At 31.9% G+C, this 18,669-nt stretch overlaps 3 protein-coding genes across 4 annotated transcripts; 1 reads left to right on the forward strand and 2 right to left on the reverse strand.

The window, feature by feature from the left end:
- The first annotated feature begins 2,797 nt into the window (after positions 1–2,797).
- On the forward strand, positions 2,798–18,064 carry LOC125055103 (muscle-specific protein 20-like). 2 transcript variants are annotated; one of them, XM_047657346.1, is made up of 4 exons: positions 2,798–2,956; positions 15,970–16,181; positions 16,573–16,693; positions 17,297–18,064. In XM_047657346.1, exons 1-4 carry the CDS (start codon positions 2,933–2,935, stop codon positions 17,486–17,488), a joined length of 549 nt encoding a protein of 182 aa, XP_047513302.1. In that variant the 5' UTR covers positions 2,798–2,932; the 3' UTR covers positions 17,489–18,064. The 2 variants fall into 2 exon arrangements, with proteins under 2 accessions (XP_047513302.1, XP_047513301.1); XM_047657345.1 differs by lacking the exon at positions 2,798–2,956 and adding an exon at positions 5,436–5,534.
- On the reverse strand, positions 3,623–6,295 carry LOC125055102 (circadian clock-controlled protein daywake-like). Its single transcript, XM_047657344.1, has 6 exons — positions 6,047–6,295; positions 5,734–5,826; positions 4,761–4,908; positions 4,485–4,618; positions 4,262–4,411; positions 3,623–3,869 (listed from the first exon to the last, which is right to left on the reverse strand). The coding sequence occupies exons 1-6, from the start codon at positions 6,111–6,113 to the stop codon at positions 3,673–3,675; spliced, it is 789 nt and encodes a 262-aa protein (XP_047513300.1). The 5' UTR covers positions 6,114–6,295; the 3' UTR covers positions 3,623–3,672.
- Positions 12,581–14,051, reverse strand: LOC125055104 (myophilin). The gene is made up of 4 exons (XM_047657347.1): positions 13,893–14,051; positions 13,313–13,512; positions 13,123–13,243; positions 12,581–13,055 (listed from the first exon to the last, which is right to left on the reverse strand). Exons 1-4 carry the CDS (start codon positions 13,896–13,898, stop codon positions 12,873–12,875), a joined length of 510 nt encoding a protein of 169 aa, XP_047513303.1. The 5' UTR covers positions 13,899–14,051; the 3' UTR covers positions 12,581–12,872.
- Positions 18,065–18,669: the final 605 nt, after the last annotated feature.

Raw genomic sequence — 18,669 nt, forward strand, 5'->3', positions numbered from 1 at the left:
AAAAGTATTAAATAACAATATTTCTTATTTGGCATTACTTGACGCCTCTATCTAAGGAGAAGCTATACTTGGACATTAAAAAAAATATACTCGTCCTATTGATAACTTCTTCGTTCGGTTTATTTGGTTTCGGATAAAATGTTATCTATTTTCTTCTGTTATGGAACCCACGTTAACACACGTCATATTATATACATATATTGATCTGGGACATTCATGACTTTTAGAAGCGTAATATTTAAATACATCAATTATTTTGAAACAGGTCTACAAACTTTTCGGTTTAAAAAAATTCTTAAGAATTGTGTGTAGGTGCAACCTACGTGGGAATTATTTTAAGACGGTGGCTCAGAAGTTGCGAAACTTATTTTTAATAACGGAATCCGCTATAACGGCCGTTACCGAACACGTTTTCTACATAGCTGAACGTAATGATGTGGCGATAGAAATAGATTTCGGAAAATTTATTATTGTTTCAACGATGCGCAGACAAAGGCGTTTAAATTGTATTACTTGTGTTCTTTGTTGTTAAAATAATGTTTTATTATATTAAGACATTTAATATTCGAATAATTAGGCGTCTTGACCTTAGAAGTCCCATTTGTACCTTGCCTATCAATTTGTTTCTACATTAAACCTTCAATACTAGAAACAAAAATATAATCTTAAATATAATTGAACAAAATAAAACAGCAGTACGAATCGTGCTCTGCGAGCAAAACAAATTAAATGACATATACTTGAAAAGTGCAACATCAAACAATGCAATGCGAACGCGATGACGTCACCCAGATTCGGTGCAAAGTGCATGTATGCACCACGATCTCTTTCCATTTATACGGACCTAGTTAATGTTCCTTTTGTGAATGACACCAAAGGGGCCCTATCCCCTTAGGTGCACCCTTCTCTGGGTCATTGCTCGTTCTGTTTTAAATTGTGTTGTTGAATCTTCTTTTAGTTTAATGACAAAATCATTAAAATCTTGTTTCATTAACTCATCGTTTGCTATCCAGCGTATTCAAAAATGATAAGACGCATTACTTTTATTAAATATAATGGATTAAGTATACGATCATACATTCATTAGAACTATTTATTTCACTATACTTTCTCTATTAGCCATCTATTGAAAAATACAATTTTTTTTTTCAAAATTAAGGTTACATCTATCTAGGTAATTTTATTATTTATACTATTTTTTAATTCGTGCTATGAACACATCACACGATAACTATCTTAAAATCTAGGACATTAAAGTAGAACATCTTCACCTCAATTTCTGCCTTACCAGGAACTTGTTGGACGAGGATTGCAGATAATGAAGGAGTGATCTGATGTGATTGCAATTATCTGCATACAAAACTGCAAATTATGAAGTTGGTAAGCCTGCTCGATGACGTACCAAAAACCTGTTTGAATTTACTGTTGGTAATAAATGTATTTTTTGTTATCAGTTTGTTGTCGAAGCATACTTTAGTTTCCAACTGTAATAACATGACCTACATGAATTGCTTAGTTTATTACCCGAACCCGATGGTTATCCTTAGATACACTAACGACTTAGAAATGTTATATGTATTGGAATTTTTAAGTCTGTTCCATATATGCATACAAAATTTATTTAGATAAAAAAGGTAGAATGTATTATTATGTATACTAACACTTTATTTTTTATTCGTATTACAGATACCTACACAATTATACAATATATACATTATTCTTAAGCTTCATAATAAAAATAATTAAACAGAAAATTAAAACAAATTTAAAAAGTTTGGTGGCCTGTAGCACAAAATACAGGCATTTTAGATGAATATTATTTTCATTTGCGTGCGACTCTCATCCCTGAGGTCGTAGGTTCGATCCCCGGCTGTGCACCAATGGACTTTCTTTCTATGTGCGCATTTAACATTTGCTCGAACGGTGAAGGAAAACATCGTGAAACCGACATGTCTTAGACCCTAAAAGTTGACGGCGTGTGTCAGGCACTGGAGGCTGATCACCTACTTGCCTATTAGATTTAAAAATGATCATGAAACAGATTCAGAAATCTGAGGCCAAGACCTAAAGAGGTTGTAGCACCACACACTTTAATTATGTATAAAAAGTTTTGAAAGAAAGGAATTTTAATTAATTAGCTAGAAAATAATAAGGCAATGAAATCACAAGCATTTAATCTAGTTCTCACAAGCTTAATATCTCCAGATCAGTAGGCTGGAAAGAGTGCAGGACAGGGAGCGATGATCTTTTCTTTTCTTTTTGGATGCCACAGGCTACTACGTATTTTGGGTAGCACACAGAGAAGCATAATCTCAAATCTTCTCTCTTGTCTAAACCCTCTCATTTGAGCCTTTAAATTGAAGATTAAAAAAAAAGCTCACGCTTCAATAATTTCCTTGCCCTTTATATAGTATAGACTAAGTAAGTATAAACTATACTTACTTTATAGAAACTATTGTAAATTGGTAATATACAATAGTTACTTATCTTTTAAAATAAAGAGCATACAGAGCCGCAAAATGTGATCTGAGAACAGACCTTACGCAGAACAGCGTGTTATCTTATATATCTTATATAAATATACAATATTTATCATGTGTCATTCAATACTCTACTGCGCAGTATAGAAATATATAATTTATAATATTAAAACGCCCAAAATACAAAATATTTATATCTCCGAACAAAGTAATTACCATAAGAGTTTATTTGTTGAGTAGTTTCTTTTTACGTGAGAGATATTTTGGGTAGCATTTAGCTGTTCTGCGTAATGTCTGTTCTCAGATCACATTTTGCGGCTCGTATAAAACAGGAATAGATGACTCAATACAGGTTATTTTGTTCTTCACTTTTGCAAGAGAGCCATCTAGTGGTTGACGTGCCAAACGGGCGTGTGTTTTGTGTGTGCTTAGTGATTTGAAAAACAAATAAAATGCCTGGTCGTCCTATTTGGCAGGTAATAATAATTTTATTATATTTAGAGCCTCGTTATTTTAATTTTGTTGAAACTTCAATTGTTACTTATTATCAAGAATACAATACGACGATTGTCTCGTCTCAATCACCGTCCCAAATATTTTATAGTATTTTTATTAATAGTATTTATTTTCATGTTGATATAAATTGGTTTAAAACGAAAATCCTAATATCGTATGGATGACTAACGCTAGTGAATCGTGACCTTGGCATCAATACCTGAAAGCTTCAGGTATAAACAGCACGTGCCGTCGTAAAATCCAAATTACAAGGGAATCTAAGAAAATAATGTTTACGTTAAGTCTTTTAATTCTACTCAGTATATTTATTAAAATCATTATTTACAAAAAATATTTAATCATAATAATACTTAGTTTTAGGTCGTATAATATTAGTTAGTGAGCACCTTAACAATTTATGATTTTCGGGTCTTAATTTAATGTAAAGTAGGTATAATGGCAGAAAAATATTGCATTTGTCAACTCAAACACATTGAGCAACAAACCAATTACACTACAAACAATATTATTTTCTTTTACATATTATTCTAATTATATATAATTTAAAATCTAACGTCTTTAAAAAAAATATATTATTGCAAAATTACTGTCCACTATTAGAAAGATTATAATATTATTGTAAGTATTCATATTAAAAGACTTATTATAAAGGAATTTTAGAATCGCTAAAATTATTTTACAATTGTTTGTCATCCTTCTTGCTTAATAAACTATTATTTTTAACATCTTCTATGATAAAGGTTGCAGGTAAATTATGAAATATTTGCCGCATAAATCCGAGTAGAATATCTTCAATTGTTTTTGATAGAATTGGTCGTAGTGATTCGGACACAGGGCGCCAATTTGCGTTCAAATAGGCGTTCGTACTTTCCTCTGAAAAATAAAAAAGAATTGAATTTATTCAATTATTTCCAATTGTTTGATTCAAATGTTAATTAATGTTACTAACGTGTGTCGTCTATATGTGTATCTGTCTAACTAAGTCTATAATAACGAAATAGAAGCCGAATAAAATAGAAAAAACTTCGCAAATTAAGAAAGGGTTGAGTGGTGTCTCAAACGTTGCAATTTGTAACATACTAGTACTAGGATCGCATAATTCACAGAAAGTTCATAATGATAACTGCTGCCCTCTGTTATCGAATAGTAAAAATACTATGAATTAAATGTTAGGTTATTGAAACAGATGACGTTGTAATACAGTTGGTTATGATGTATATTAGAAACAAAAATAAATTATCTTGTGAGTTGTGATTCAATCTTACCCAAAGATGAAATTCCGTCGAATAGATTGTGCATATACAGTTTGAGAACTCCAATATTATATTTAACATGAACCTGAGTAACGTTAAAGAACGTAAATCCATCTTTCTCATATAATTTCACGTCACTGACGATATCAATTGTCATGTTACCTAGAAATGAAAAATAGTTGAAGTTGCTTGTCGATATCGGTAAATGTCTTATATTATTTCATTTTATACTCACTGGGCTCAAACCAGCACCGACCACGACCAACTAAGGGTATCAATAAAATTTTTCCTTTTAAATCATAAGTTCCTTCAATTCTTATTTTTGGTACTCGTACCTTTGTGTAGAAGTCGTAGGTTTTGCTGTCCACTCTGGAACAAATAAATTTATCGAATATTAATATTTTATTAGGAACCCCAAACACGGATTTCCGATTTTTCAATTCCGACAGTTGGTCAGTCGATCAAATTGTTCCTACTACTACCAGGAGCGCATAAAATATTAAGAACTTACTGACTCAGTAAAACATCGGTTTTACCGAAGCCGGACACGGTAACATCGTCAAGCGCTGCGTTGACATTAACGGGGCCATCTCCCTGTAATATTCTTATTTTTGGTATTTTTAAGGGGTCTAATGGAGGCAAATCTATCTCTGGAAGACCTGAAAAAATCATTATTATTAAATTATTTTCGATTTCTTTTCATTCCATTCGATTTCTTTATTTTATTTAGTTCGAACCATAATTAACATACGTAATATATAATATGTACCCGTTGGGTCCTCGGGCCCCCTTTCAGTCAGTAAAGGACGATACTTCTATTAATTATTATATGTTTTCCTTACAAACTTAGTTATAAACGTTAGTGATCTTGTTTCTAAGAACCAGCGAAGGAATACAGACACTTTCGTTTTCCGCGCTATATTGATTTCGTAATTGAGGCTATGTAGCTTGTTCAAACCAAGTACTTATCAGTTAATATTATAAAAACTTAAATGACAAACAATTTTTTTTTTCATCATAAAAAGATATATGCAAGAGATACCGTATACCATAATAACACAACCATAATAATATATGTATAAAAAAACTGGAATTTTAAATTACTTAATTAAATATAAATAAGTTAATTATATTGTTTAAATAAAATAATTTAAAACAAATAAATTTGTTTAAATAAAAAATGAATAGGCTCGCAGCGAACATGAAGAGGTCTTTAATCGGTAACCGCTCAAACAAGTTCCATTTGTGCAATGACGGCTGGTGTTACCACTACTTACGTAGACAAGTACGTATATTTTAATTAGTCACTAGCAACACTAATTAGTTATTAGGGTTACATATTCACGAGTTCACTATTTGATCGCCTTATATAATTTGTTTTCATAAACAAGCAAACCCTTTTGTTTATTTGTTAAACTAAATTTTGTTGGGGTTAAATTATATCTTTATATTATGTAAAGTTTGCACATAGCAGGTAGACTTACCAGGTCCCAATGCATTGAACAATAATTGTACAGCCGTTTTAGAGCAATCGTCAAAATCGGGATCACTCAACGAACATGTTTTAACAAAGCTAGCTGAAAAAAAAGATTTCATAAATTTAAACTACACATAAATGCTTTTAGCGACTACATAGAATTTTAAAATTATTATCAACAGAATTAGTAAATAATATATTGTTAAAATTATCATTCGTAAATAATTTAAATCTTGTATTATTTTATATAATCACGATGTTGTAATGCATTTGACGGCATTTAAAAGTGGGTCGTCACTGTTGACGTAAAATGTACTTACGCTTCGTTTTATAGTGTTCCGCGGTTATATGGTGTACCAATATCACTGTAACTAGTATAAACTTCATGATTATATTCTAAAGAACTGCTTTGTATACCTCGAGGTGGCCCGAGGTGGTGCGTACTAAACCCCCGCCTGGTCGGTTCTTGATGCAACACTCGGAGTGGGGCCATGCAATTGTTGACTTCGTAAACAGAACTTAACTTTGTCCTCTTTATGGAACCAGTATTACATTCCACGGTTGACAACTTAAAATGTCTTTTTAAAGTTCAGAAGATCCAACTTAACATATATAACATTTCCGTGATACTTATACCAGTTGTAACTAGATTTCATAATTTGTCACTGTCGTTTATATATTTGTTTATTCGTCGATTTCGAATAAACTTATTATAAACTAGTAGACTCGGCCAAGCGTTGCTGTAGCTAAGATTTTTGTTATATTACATAGTAGTAATACTAAAAAACTAAAAACTAGTTTATCTTAAAACTATTTAAGAGAAACGGCAGAAGAACACCAATCCACCATGCTTTTTTGGTGGTTATGCCATTAAATTGTAGCTTATGTGAAACGTTGGTATTTATTTTGATAAGGATCAATACCTAGGTACGAATAAAGAGCCTTTTCTAGCGGTGGTATTTTAATTAAAAAATAATAATAAAAGGACGCTTCTTGTGACGTAACTATAAAAGGTAGAGACATGCTGTCGAGACATTTTTTATAGATAGTGATGTGTCCTGAAAAATTGTAATACATCATTTATTTCTATCATTAATAGTTTTCGCAGCGCACGCGATTGAAGGAAGTTTTTTGTTTATTTTTCTACACCTTGGGTTAGATTATTCAAGTTTTAGTAAGCATCCCTATTTTTTCGAAAATGAAACATAGCCTATGTCACTTGGTAATAGTGTAGCTTGCCAACGGTGAAAGAATTTTTTAAATCGGTCCAGTAGTTTCGGAGCAAATGAATAGCATTTCAAACAAACAAAAAATCAAATCTTTCCTCTTTATAATATTAGTATAGACGAAAATATTACACGTCAAATACAGTCGGTTTTGAAGTTTGTCATAAAGGTTTTTTACCGCCCCTTGCTTCCTTATACATTACCCAATCGGGCATCAAATTTCGTATCTCAGTTGCGCCAATATTATTAATAATACCTAGAGATTACGTACAACGGTAAACACTCATTATGATTCAATATGGTTCGCCATTTTATGGTGGCCGTCTACTTGTGCGTAATATAAACAAAAGCAAGTAAAAAGGATTAATATGAGTCATTTTGTTTCATACATATATGAAATGTGCATTTGCGACATATGCCCGTGTTCAAGGAATTGATGATACGGAACGAGCGTAACAATTTTGTACGGTTTGTGGGTTTTACGATTGCACGATTTAGATTAACCAGTCTAACTTGAAACAGGATTTTTTTGGCATTCACTGCCATTTTAGATCGAAAGTACTAATTCTGTGTAGAATAAAGAATTTCCAATGCTTATATATTTAGTGTCGTTTTTCAGTTATCCATTGTTATAATTGATTAGTGGCGGTGAAAGCCTAACATTTGTAGACCTTTTTTGTTGATCTTTCTGATGACAACCTATTAGATTGGCATCTGGTATTTTCTTCTATTTTTTATATTCCTCTTGTATTAGCCTTTTTTCTGTATATTGAAATAAATACAGTCATGTGACTAATGGATGTAGTTTTTGAGTTTATGCGTTACAAACATACAATATTCCTATACATCATATCTACATATAAGTATAGAAAACTGTATGCCTCAACTATTCATCTTTGCATTCCCGTATAGCTTAGTCTTGCCCGCTGAGATTACAATTGAGAAATATCGATAAAAACATCCACGATGAAAGTATTTTAGAAATTCCATTTCAGGTTCAAAAACTCGTTTTAAAACTTTGATTTAGAAGTTAAAACCATGACTTTACATGTAAAGTCACAGTTGGTCTATAAATAAAAATATGTAATGGACATTTTTATTAGATTTTTTGGATGTTGAAAAAATTAAAAAGTTGGTACTTATAAATCTCGATTAATTTAGAACATAACCACCATAATTTTGCCAAGGATTTGGGAAATTTCCACTAGATGAGAGGGTAAAGAGGTATAAGCAAACCGGCCTTGAGCGGTGAATGGAGTCTCGTCACTTGCACAACTCGACAAAGGGTAAAGGACAGAGGTGCAAATCTTGCAACAAAATACATATTTTTGATTTTAACCACATGACACATACTGCATAATAATAATAGCCTTTTATTTCAGATACTTTTACCCTTTATCATATTAATATTTCTATTTATTTTTAGGTATCTGTGTGCCCTTTTTTGGCAAAGGCCTCCACCAATTCCCGCCATTCCTGTCTGCACTGTGCAATGTATCCTGCTGTTTCCTTAATTTTGGATTTGGATGGTCTATCAACCTTCTAAATTATGTTCCTGTTTTCATTTATTGTAACCTTGGGCTCCTGTTTGATACTGTCTTGCTCCAGTTTTCTGTTCTTCTTGCCATGTGCATGTCCCTCCCATTTCCAATTAAATTATTTATTTTACATACTTAAAGTTATTAACAAAGACAATAGATAAGAACCAAATGTTAACTTATGTTATTTGTTTTGATTCATAATATCATTAAACCGTGTATTAATTTGATGAGTGACATTAGACATGAGGACAAAACAACTGTTTGACAATTGAAACACGTCAATCTTTAGCGTTAGAATTAACGTCACAATATTATTTTACATATCAAGACGTGTTATAGTTCGTGCAAAAGCAGTGGCGTAACAATGGTGCCACGGGCCCCCGAACCAAGAGGGCCCCTTCCCAAGAGATATTATGTTCTATGGATGAATGTGAAGTCTCCAATACAATGCGTATAGCTAGGGCTAGCGTGGGGACTACAGATTATTCCCTCTCGCTTAAGAGAGGAGGCCTATGGCCATTAGTGATATATGTATATACAACGTGTAATTGAGTACGCTGAAAATCTCGAAGTTTATTAAAATTAAACTGAGTACAACGTGACGATTTTTACTGATAGGGCCCCATCAAAAGAATTTGCCACGGGCCCCAGATGGGATGGTTACGTCACTGTGCAAAAGGCTACTAATTTAGCTAATCCCTTTTTGACATGACGAATATATGTAATTATTAAACACTCACAAGATCAATGTGGGTGTCATGTTTGATTTCCAGCAGAACACTTGGCGCCTGGTCAAAATATATTGTGTGGGCCACAGAGTCACGCATCCAATCACTTCATTTACAAGTTCCTAATACTTTATGTATTCCTATTTAACGTATTATTTTTTATTTTTGGTTTGGCTTCATGCATAAAATCTCTTTAGCTATAAATATGCAGTTGCTCAATCAATAGGTACGTTTAAATAAAGACACGCGAATTGAAAGATCTACTATATATATTGAGATTGACTTAACTTATTAAAAATTAAATAATTTAATGTAAGAAGGAGGACACCATATATATATTTATAGATTATTATTATATATCAGCTGTAACTGCCGCTAAAGGTAAAAATTTGTTCTTTATTAACTAATAATATTGGACTGAAAATATTAATAATAATATTTCAAAACGGTATTTTTAAAATGGAAAGAAAATTATTGCATCATAACTGAAATACAAATCATTCATCTGCTAGTACTGTTATTTCGTCAAGAAGTTATTTTCGTTCTCGTCGTCTAATTTATTACGAAAACGTATAATGTGCTGGAGCTTGACTGGAAAATAAACTAGTTCAAATGTTTCAGTAGATTAAAACGAACAAATAACATTCGTCTTGATCTTTCATAATTCATTTCTATATTGATTATGAGTTATTTAACTATTATAGGACAGGCTGTGTTTTTGTTAAAGTAATATATATATAATAGTAAAATTCAAAGCTAAATTAAGAGAGACCAACATTTCCTATAAAAGATTACTATTATAATCCTTAAAACCGATTTATCTCAAGTTTTATGTACTACAACTTCCATATACCATACATATATTTATGTGTGGATTGCAGCTGCATCATGAGTTTACCAAAATATTATAATGTTAATTGTATGAAATATCTTACAGCGCCTCTGGTGGTTGAGCACATAAAACTAAGATTGAAACATAACACCCAGATACTCGTATATGCGCTTCATACTTTGTAGAAACTTTGTCGTAAAAGACATCTATGGAACATCCTTCGAATCGATTAAAATCGGTCTGGACCTCAGATTTTAGTATCTATTTCATGACCATTTGTTAATATAATAAGCAAGTAAGACAGCCTTCTATTCCTGACATACGCTGTCGACTTTTTGGATCTAAAACAAGCCGGTTTCCTCACGATGTTTTCCTTCACCGTTCGAGCGAATGTTAAATGCGCACATAGAATGAAAGTCCATTGGGGCGCAGCCGGGGGGCTCGAACGTTCGTCCTCAGGAATGAGAGTCCCACGCTTTACCACTAGGTTAACTGCACGATTAAACAAAATTTGCCAAAGTTAATATTTCTATATTTCTGTACCTCGGTCTGATCCTCACATGACCAACAATGTCAGCCCGTGCCTAATAACAAGGTAACGAAGTGGAACAAAAGAACAATCTACGAAAAATAAAGAAAAAAAAATACTGTCATGTCCGAAAAGAGGCTGTAATATAATATAACGTAGTGTATAATAAATAAATATTATCTGTATAAAGTGCCAAAATCTAAATTGAATTGAATTTATTTAGTTTTTAAAATGAGTGCTCGTGAAATAGATCGAACATCGAGGGTGTACGACCGCAAGACCAAAATAAATGGAAAGTGTTGATTGATTGTTGCTCTTGACACCTGTATTGAGTCATGCTTCGGCAACAGTCACTTAGTCACTAATTACCAATAGTAATGCTAATCTATATTAGGTTTTGATACATAGGATGAGTACACATATTATATTGAGCATAAATTTTCTCCTCCAAACTTATCTTGAATGAATCTGATGATTAATTATTAACCAAAACGAAGGTCCCTTGGAGCTAAAACATTGGAGTTGGAGTAAAAACTACAGATCAACTAAAAAAAATATTCTTCTTATATCTGTGTCCTTACATGAAGACTTATTTATGGATAATCAATAAGAATATTAATATACATCTTTTCACTAAGCACAAATCGCGAGCTATTCGAATTAATGTTAGGTAGTTCATATCCCAAGCCAACGCCGGCTGAAGTCAAATACCACATAGAAACCACCAAATCGTGTTTTTACGTTTATATTCTATAATAAAAGATCCAACAAAAGCTGTTATGTAAACATGATAATGTTGAGTGGTTGTGTTACATTTAGATGGCCGGTACATAATAATGTCATCGTAATTTATAACGATTTTTATTTATCATTTACGCGTCAGTTTAGTGGTGGTTAGTTCAGCGTGCGACTCTCATCCCTGAGGTGCGAATGCCGGCATTTAACTCTCGTGAGAAAACTGACTTGCCTTAGACCCAAAAAGTCGACTGCGTTTGCAAGGCACAGAAGAACAGAGAATAATTGATTACCTACTTGAATATTAGAAACAATAAATGACTACGGAGAGATACGGAAACCTGAGGCTTAGACCTAAAAGGTTGTAGCGTCATTGGCTTTTTTAAACGTGGTTTATTGGGTACCTGGCTTAGGGTTGTATTAAGTAAAACTATGTCACGATTATGTTTATTAAAAAGTAGCCAGAAATTACAAAATCAGATGTATATTTTTAGATCTATAAAAAGAAACAAATTTGCACGTCAAATGAATCCTCCTAGGATTTAATCCGTAGCAATACGTCACATTATATATAGTTAAAGTTTGCTTAAAACAAAGCAATTATTAGTTATAACAATAAGATTTACATTTTATATTAGGATTTCATAGCCATGTGAATGCTGAAGCAATACAACTTCTTGACACGACAGGAATAAGATTAGACGCCTAAAGAGAACTAAACCTTTGAGTTAATCCTAGTTAAACCTAGTGTAGTGAATATAGGTGCAAGTGCGGTATCTCAGACACATGAACATAGTGTCAAAATATTATAGAACTAAGATCACTAAGACTGTTAATGAACATTACCTTAGTTTAAGCTCATTAAATAGTATTGTAGAAAAGAAGGTCAAATTAATATTACTTATTGGCCATAATTATTTGAAAGGCTAGATTGTAATTCATGTCAAGTCGCACTCTTTTTTTGTGAACATTATTGTAAGAAATAAAAAATAGGATTCGTCATATTATGTTACGTGTATTCGTATGTTATTGTGACAAGACCTCAATCTGTCTAATCTTGAACGCATAACAGATTTTAATAAGGCCATGGCCCATCATACATTATAAAGCTTTAAAATTATTAATTTAGTATTTGGCATCACTTGAGCAAACACCAATCATCGCGTTTATAAATAGAATGACGTTCGCACTCGAAAATATCGAGCAAAGATTACTTGCATTTAGCAAAATGACACTAAATTGTGTTTGAAATAAAACAAAGCATTTAGAAAAAGATTTTATTTAAATAAAGTAAAAAAATATTTACAAAAAACTATTAAAGTCTTAGTTAGGTACATGTTAGATTTTTAATTGTAAATATTCCATTTTTAATCATGTAAAAACAATATAGTAAAATTTATTCCTCAACAAATACAGATAACAAAACTAGAAGCTTTAGTTCATTCTTAAACAATATTTTATAATTTAACGTCCAAACTTAGTTGCTGTCCCTATACCAACAGAATAGCAACATTGTAAAAAATACTGATAATTTTAAAATAGACTTGGTACATATTTACATATGACGAGTATTACCAAATGAACCACAACCAGCTTGAGAAGCACCTTTGTTGAAACCCATTTGAAGGTTCAATTCTGCGTTATGGGCTCTTAGTTGTTCTTCTGTGAATGAGCGCTCATTCTTATCGGCCATCTTTGGCCCCAGTTGGGGACCGGTGAATTCTGGATGCTTTTGTGTCTGTAAAGGAGAGAATAGTTAACGTTTATGAGGGTGTGTGTTATTGTAATATTGGAAAGTAACTTACAATCCTGCCCAATGCGTAAAGGCATAATGTGACTTGCGGAATGTTACGCCTCTCAAACAAATCAGCTGTTTGAAAAATTTCTTCCTCAGGTACTCCGTACTTTTTAATCGCAGCTTGGAACCTTAAAAATTATAAACATGAGTATAGTCTTGACAATTTAATTACATTGAACATTAAGGAGTAAAAATACCTTTGGATATTTTCCATTAGCTGGAAGTTTGTGCCCTTTTCCTGGATTTTCTTAACCGATCCCGGGGATAGTTTATTCGCTAGCTTGCACAGGACAATACCATCCCTAAGGACGTCCTCGTACGCGCCATTTGGCAAGGGTTCTCCAAGCACAGCCGAGATCCAGTTGAGAACTTCTTGCTCCTGATCCTTGTTCCTAGGCTGTAAATAACAATTCTTGTATTACGCTATTAAACACACTTGAACACTGGCCATAAAATATTCGCTCCAGTGCCAAGTCGTTTGGTAAACTCGGATTCCAGAATCATCTCTGAAAATACATTGCGTTACGAAAACATACAACTCTTATCTTGTTGTGATGTCTGGCACTGGGTAACAGCAGATGGTGCAATTTGTTTTACTTACCGTATCGCAAATGGATCCGATTTTAAATGCTAAATATTTAATCAGTTAATAATCAAAACAAAAATAATGTAAACAAAGATTATTAATTAATTACTGCTTCATAAAAAAAATTACAATAGCGATTAAATTAATTAATAATAATAACTTTTATAAAATAAAGTAAAAGAAGATCTTACAGCCATTTTAAGGTCACAGAACTTTACTGGACAACACGAAAGGAACGAGTTACTAGATCGGTATCAACAAGCGGACTGTGCCGCCCGCCCAACTTTTGACGCTGGTAGAGGCGCATACGTCAATCCGCCCTGCTTCAAAGTTTCCAACATAACATTACATGTAATAATAGTCATTACGACATTCGTCTTCAGCTTGCTATAGATCGATTCCGGATGTAATATTTCATTGCTATTACGAAAATAAAACTTAAGAAAATCAAACGTTTCCGTAGAGATAATGAATTAATGTTGGTGTCAGATTTCTAAGGGATTTTTAATTTTTATTCGTATCAAAATATGTATAGTTAAGACAATAACTACAATAAATTTAAAATTCGTTTTTTTTTTTAAATTTATATTTTTATTCGATGGTTTAAAATTAAAAGTCTTATGACAATTATATGGATTTACTCACACATAGTATACGGCAAACCTTATTTCGTGTTCGTTTAAAAAAATATGCAATCTGTGCTCATTTTTAAATTTAGAATTTTTTCCATCGCATTGCATCTTCCGGTCTCTTGATTTATTGATCTATAATAATTGTCTGTTTATTTTTATATTAAACTAATCGTGATTAAATAATTTTTACGAAGTTAGCATATTATAATATAAGAATTACTAATGCGTCGATTAATTAAAAATTTTGCCATCGATTTCATGTTGCTTTTTTAAACTGTTAGTGTACCCCGTTAGGAATTGAATTTTATCCCTTCTTTATAATATAATGTTTGCAATTAAAAATGCAAGAATACTAAAAAAAATCAGTCCCGTTTCGTCTGCGTTGATGAACATATACCATGAAATAGGAATACCATGACATATTATAGTTTCATTTATATTTGATGGTTAATGATTTGTTACATAGAAATATAAACTGATGTATTTTTGCCAAGACTTTACTTACAGCACGCGTTCGTGAACATGCCTATAAACTTTTTATATGTTGAAACGATCGTAAAATCATCCTACGTCTATGCACACATATTTAGTGTATGAGTGTAAGTAATAAAGTATGACATATACAAGGATTATATCTCTTAAAACATTTTCAACATATTTCAAATTGCTAAACGTGATCTAAATATAAATGACATTCGTTCATTCACTCTTAAAGTCAAGCCATAAATATAATCGGATTATGCATTTAGAGAACGATAAAATAATTTTATTTTGTACGTATTACTAGAGCTAATAATATCGAGGTCGATAAAAAGAATCTTATATATATTTTAGTTTATCGAATTAAAATTATTAATTATTTGTTCTTCTCGTTTAATGTTGCTTTCGCAACTGATATCATGTTGATTTATGCCGTTTCTATATCTAATTGTTTTAATTGCTATGAGTCATCGTATCGTAAAAAAGCGCATTAAAAGGTAATTATGTACAATAGAAAAACCTCGTATATTAGTTATTAAAACTACTTTGAATGACGAAAATGTGCATATAGTATTTGTTTTTATTTTAAACTAGCTGGCCTGGCGAACATCGTACCGCCTAACAGTCGATTCTTTATTTTTTTTAAATACTTATTCTGCTATTTGGGACACCGGTCTAGCTAGTAAGATAAAAAAAAGAAAGTTGATAAGACAACAAATACATTATGTCAAAAAATAAAAATTTACCTTTCCGGAACCCCTCCACTAACACTTGAACTTTATGATATAATAAAGTTCAAATTGACTTTTAAGTCTATACGAATATTTTGTATGGGAATATAGAAAAGTGTTGTTTTTAGACGTTTTGACTCAATTTTATTAATTTTTTTAGCCAAATTGGTCCAGGCGTTGTTGAGTTATGCGCTTACCAACACATTTTGCGATTCATTTTTATATTATAGATTTACAATAATATTTTATACAATTAAAAATAATAAAGAACTCTGCTGCACTTAAATTTTTACCATAATACCGTAATGTCGATACAGTTTTTATATATAATACATATGAAATACATTAAATCCCTAATGAATTTTATGGTAGCTACTTATTTTTTCCTTTCCTCTGAGTGATAGTATGTTTTTATAAAATTCCAGTGTGCCGGCAAGCGTGAGCCAGAAAAAGAAATCGAAGCACAGAGATGGATTGAAGCTGTGATTGGTGAACGGTTTCCATCTGATCTACCCTACGAGCTGGCATTACGCGACGGCATCATTCTTTGCAAGCTGATGAACAGGTTGCAACCAGGGATCATTTCGAAGGTCAACGTTTCCGGTGGGGACTATAAACTTATGGACAATATAAGCCAGTAAGTAAACGAATATGCCTTTATATTTTGCCCAAAGGTCAAAACCAACAATGTGGCTTGATTTTTGTTAAGTTTACTATTCAAAAAATACTTGTAGTAGTTTTAATTTTAATATATGATACGCGATAGCTGTGCTAATGAAAGGCGCATACAATTATATAATCCATCAGAAATATACTCTTTCACCGGTAAGGTAGTTTTACTGATGCCGCAAGAACATGATCACCTACTTGCTAAATTAAATGAACCAAGAAACAGACATTAAAATGTGGCTGCTGTGTTCCAGTTATCTTCAATATTGTATTTGCAAATTCCAACACTGTTCTAATTATAATATATTTATGACTGTATACTTAAAGGTAATGAAGGTCAAAATATTTTCATTTTACAGATTCCAAAAAGCTTGCATAAAGTATGGAGTACCAGATGTTGACCTTTTCCAGACGACTGATCTTTGGGACCAGAAGAATATTGCGCTTGTAACTCAAACTGTTTTCGCCGTCGGCAGAACGGTAAATGGATCTTATTTAATATATGGTCACGGCCAGCAACTGTAAAATTAAAAATGTATTATAGATTTTCGATTAATAATATTTCTAAGTTATCAAGACACCAACGATTTCCAGCAAAGTAATTTTAATTAAGTAACAATTCGAGGTTTAAAATAAATTTTATTCACAAGCTTGCATTTTTAAAACTTGGGGATTTAAATGTTAAATAAATAATAATCGCCTAAGTAGCGGAATTGCTTAGTAACTGGAAAAATGTGTAATACATAGATTATCCTATTAAACTCCACGATTTCTGATTTATGCTAGATCGGAGACTATCAAGAGTTATAATGAGTAGAATTCGTTGGTCCTTCGCTACTAAAGGTCCTACCTAAAAAAAAACTACATGCGCGAACTATTCTCCATTTAGCAATGAGAAAAATAATGTTTCCCAGTTACGAGTCTCGCACATTATACTGTATATTGTTAATACTTAACAACCGGACTTACCCATAAAATAAATAAATGATATAAAGAATCATTATAATACGACCGTTATTAATATCAAATTTTGTTTTGGGTGCCAAAAATGTTCAAAGAATTCTAAAAAAATCCGATTTTCAGGCCTACAAACACCCCGAATGGCGCGGCCCATTCCTAGGCCCCAAACCAGCTGAAGAAAATCGACGTGAATTCAGCGAAGACGTTCTTCGTGCCGGAAATGCTGTCATTGGCCTACAAGCTGGAACAAACAAACTAGCTTCGCAGTCCGGACAAAGCTTTGGCGCCTCTCGTAAAATTATTCTTGGAAAGTAATCTGTGGTTATTTTGTACTCGGTCTATTATCTGTGGTTTTTTATGTTTGTCGTAATTACAAGTTTCTTTGAATTTAATAGTTATGTTTTATAAGAAATACTCAAGTTTATTTATAGAGATATATAAATAAAATATACTAAAATTAATGTTCCTAGATCCTAAATCAATGAACTTAAAAGTGCTACCAAAGATTACTTCTATTTTATATCTAGTATTTATTAGTAAAATGTGATCTCTGTGACATAATTTTATATGTTTTGATTATCCAAATTTAACGTAAGCAAATTAATAAATAATAGATTATACCTATTGTGTATGTATCGTGTATATATATGTTTTAGACAGAAGTTCTGAATACTAAGATAATATGTAATTATCCGTAGATTGTTTATGGAGCGCGTCATTAAAAAATATTGTCTCGATACCAGGCCATAAAATTATAAAAAAAAAAAAAAATCTTTAGTTTGAAATAAAGCGCCACGGCAAAACTATTGATGCAGATTTATCCTAGACCTATATGTATATTTTTTATTTGATGTAGGTATTGTGAATTTTAAAAATAAAGATGAATGATAATTTACCTCTTTACATTTAACAAACCCTTTTTATTATAACAATCCCATTAATCTATACAATATAATATGCCATACCATATAATATACAATACTAGAAAGTTAATTAAAAATTATGTATTATATAATAAAAATACATATAACGCCATCTATACGTACGCAAAGTAAACTGAAGAATTATCACATTGGCTTGTCGCGGGAAGGATGACCTATAATTGGTAAACCCTACATATTTTAAGCTAGATGGCGTTCAAATACGTGTAAATCTAGTGCAGCTGTTGGTTGTCAATTTATAATACACAAGACCAAATATAAATAGGTAGTGATGTGCCTCAGCTTTAAAATATCATAATCGCAGGTTCGATACTCTTTTTACCTATTTACATTATTTATTGTTTGTGAATTGTGTTTGAAGCAGAATAATAACTAAATATTGTGTCTTTTTTGATAGGATGAAGTGTTTTCTTTATATTTAAGACTTGAGTTGTGATGAGTAAAAAAATTAACAGAATATACATCGTAAATATACTTTGTGTGTGGTGTGGTGTAATGTTGTGGTTGTCAAAATTAATAGCGAGAATTGAACAGATTTGGTATTAATTAATAAAG

The sequence above is a fragment of the Pieris napi genome, chromosome 13, assembly GCF_905475465.1.
Source record: "Pieris napi chromosome 13, ilPieNapi1.2, whole genome shotgun sequence".
NCBI lineage: Eukaryota > Metazoa > Arthropoda > Insecta > Lepidoptera > Pieridae > Pieris > Pieris napi.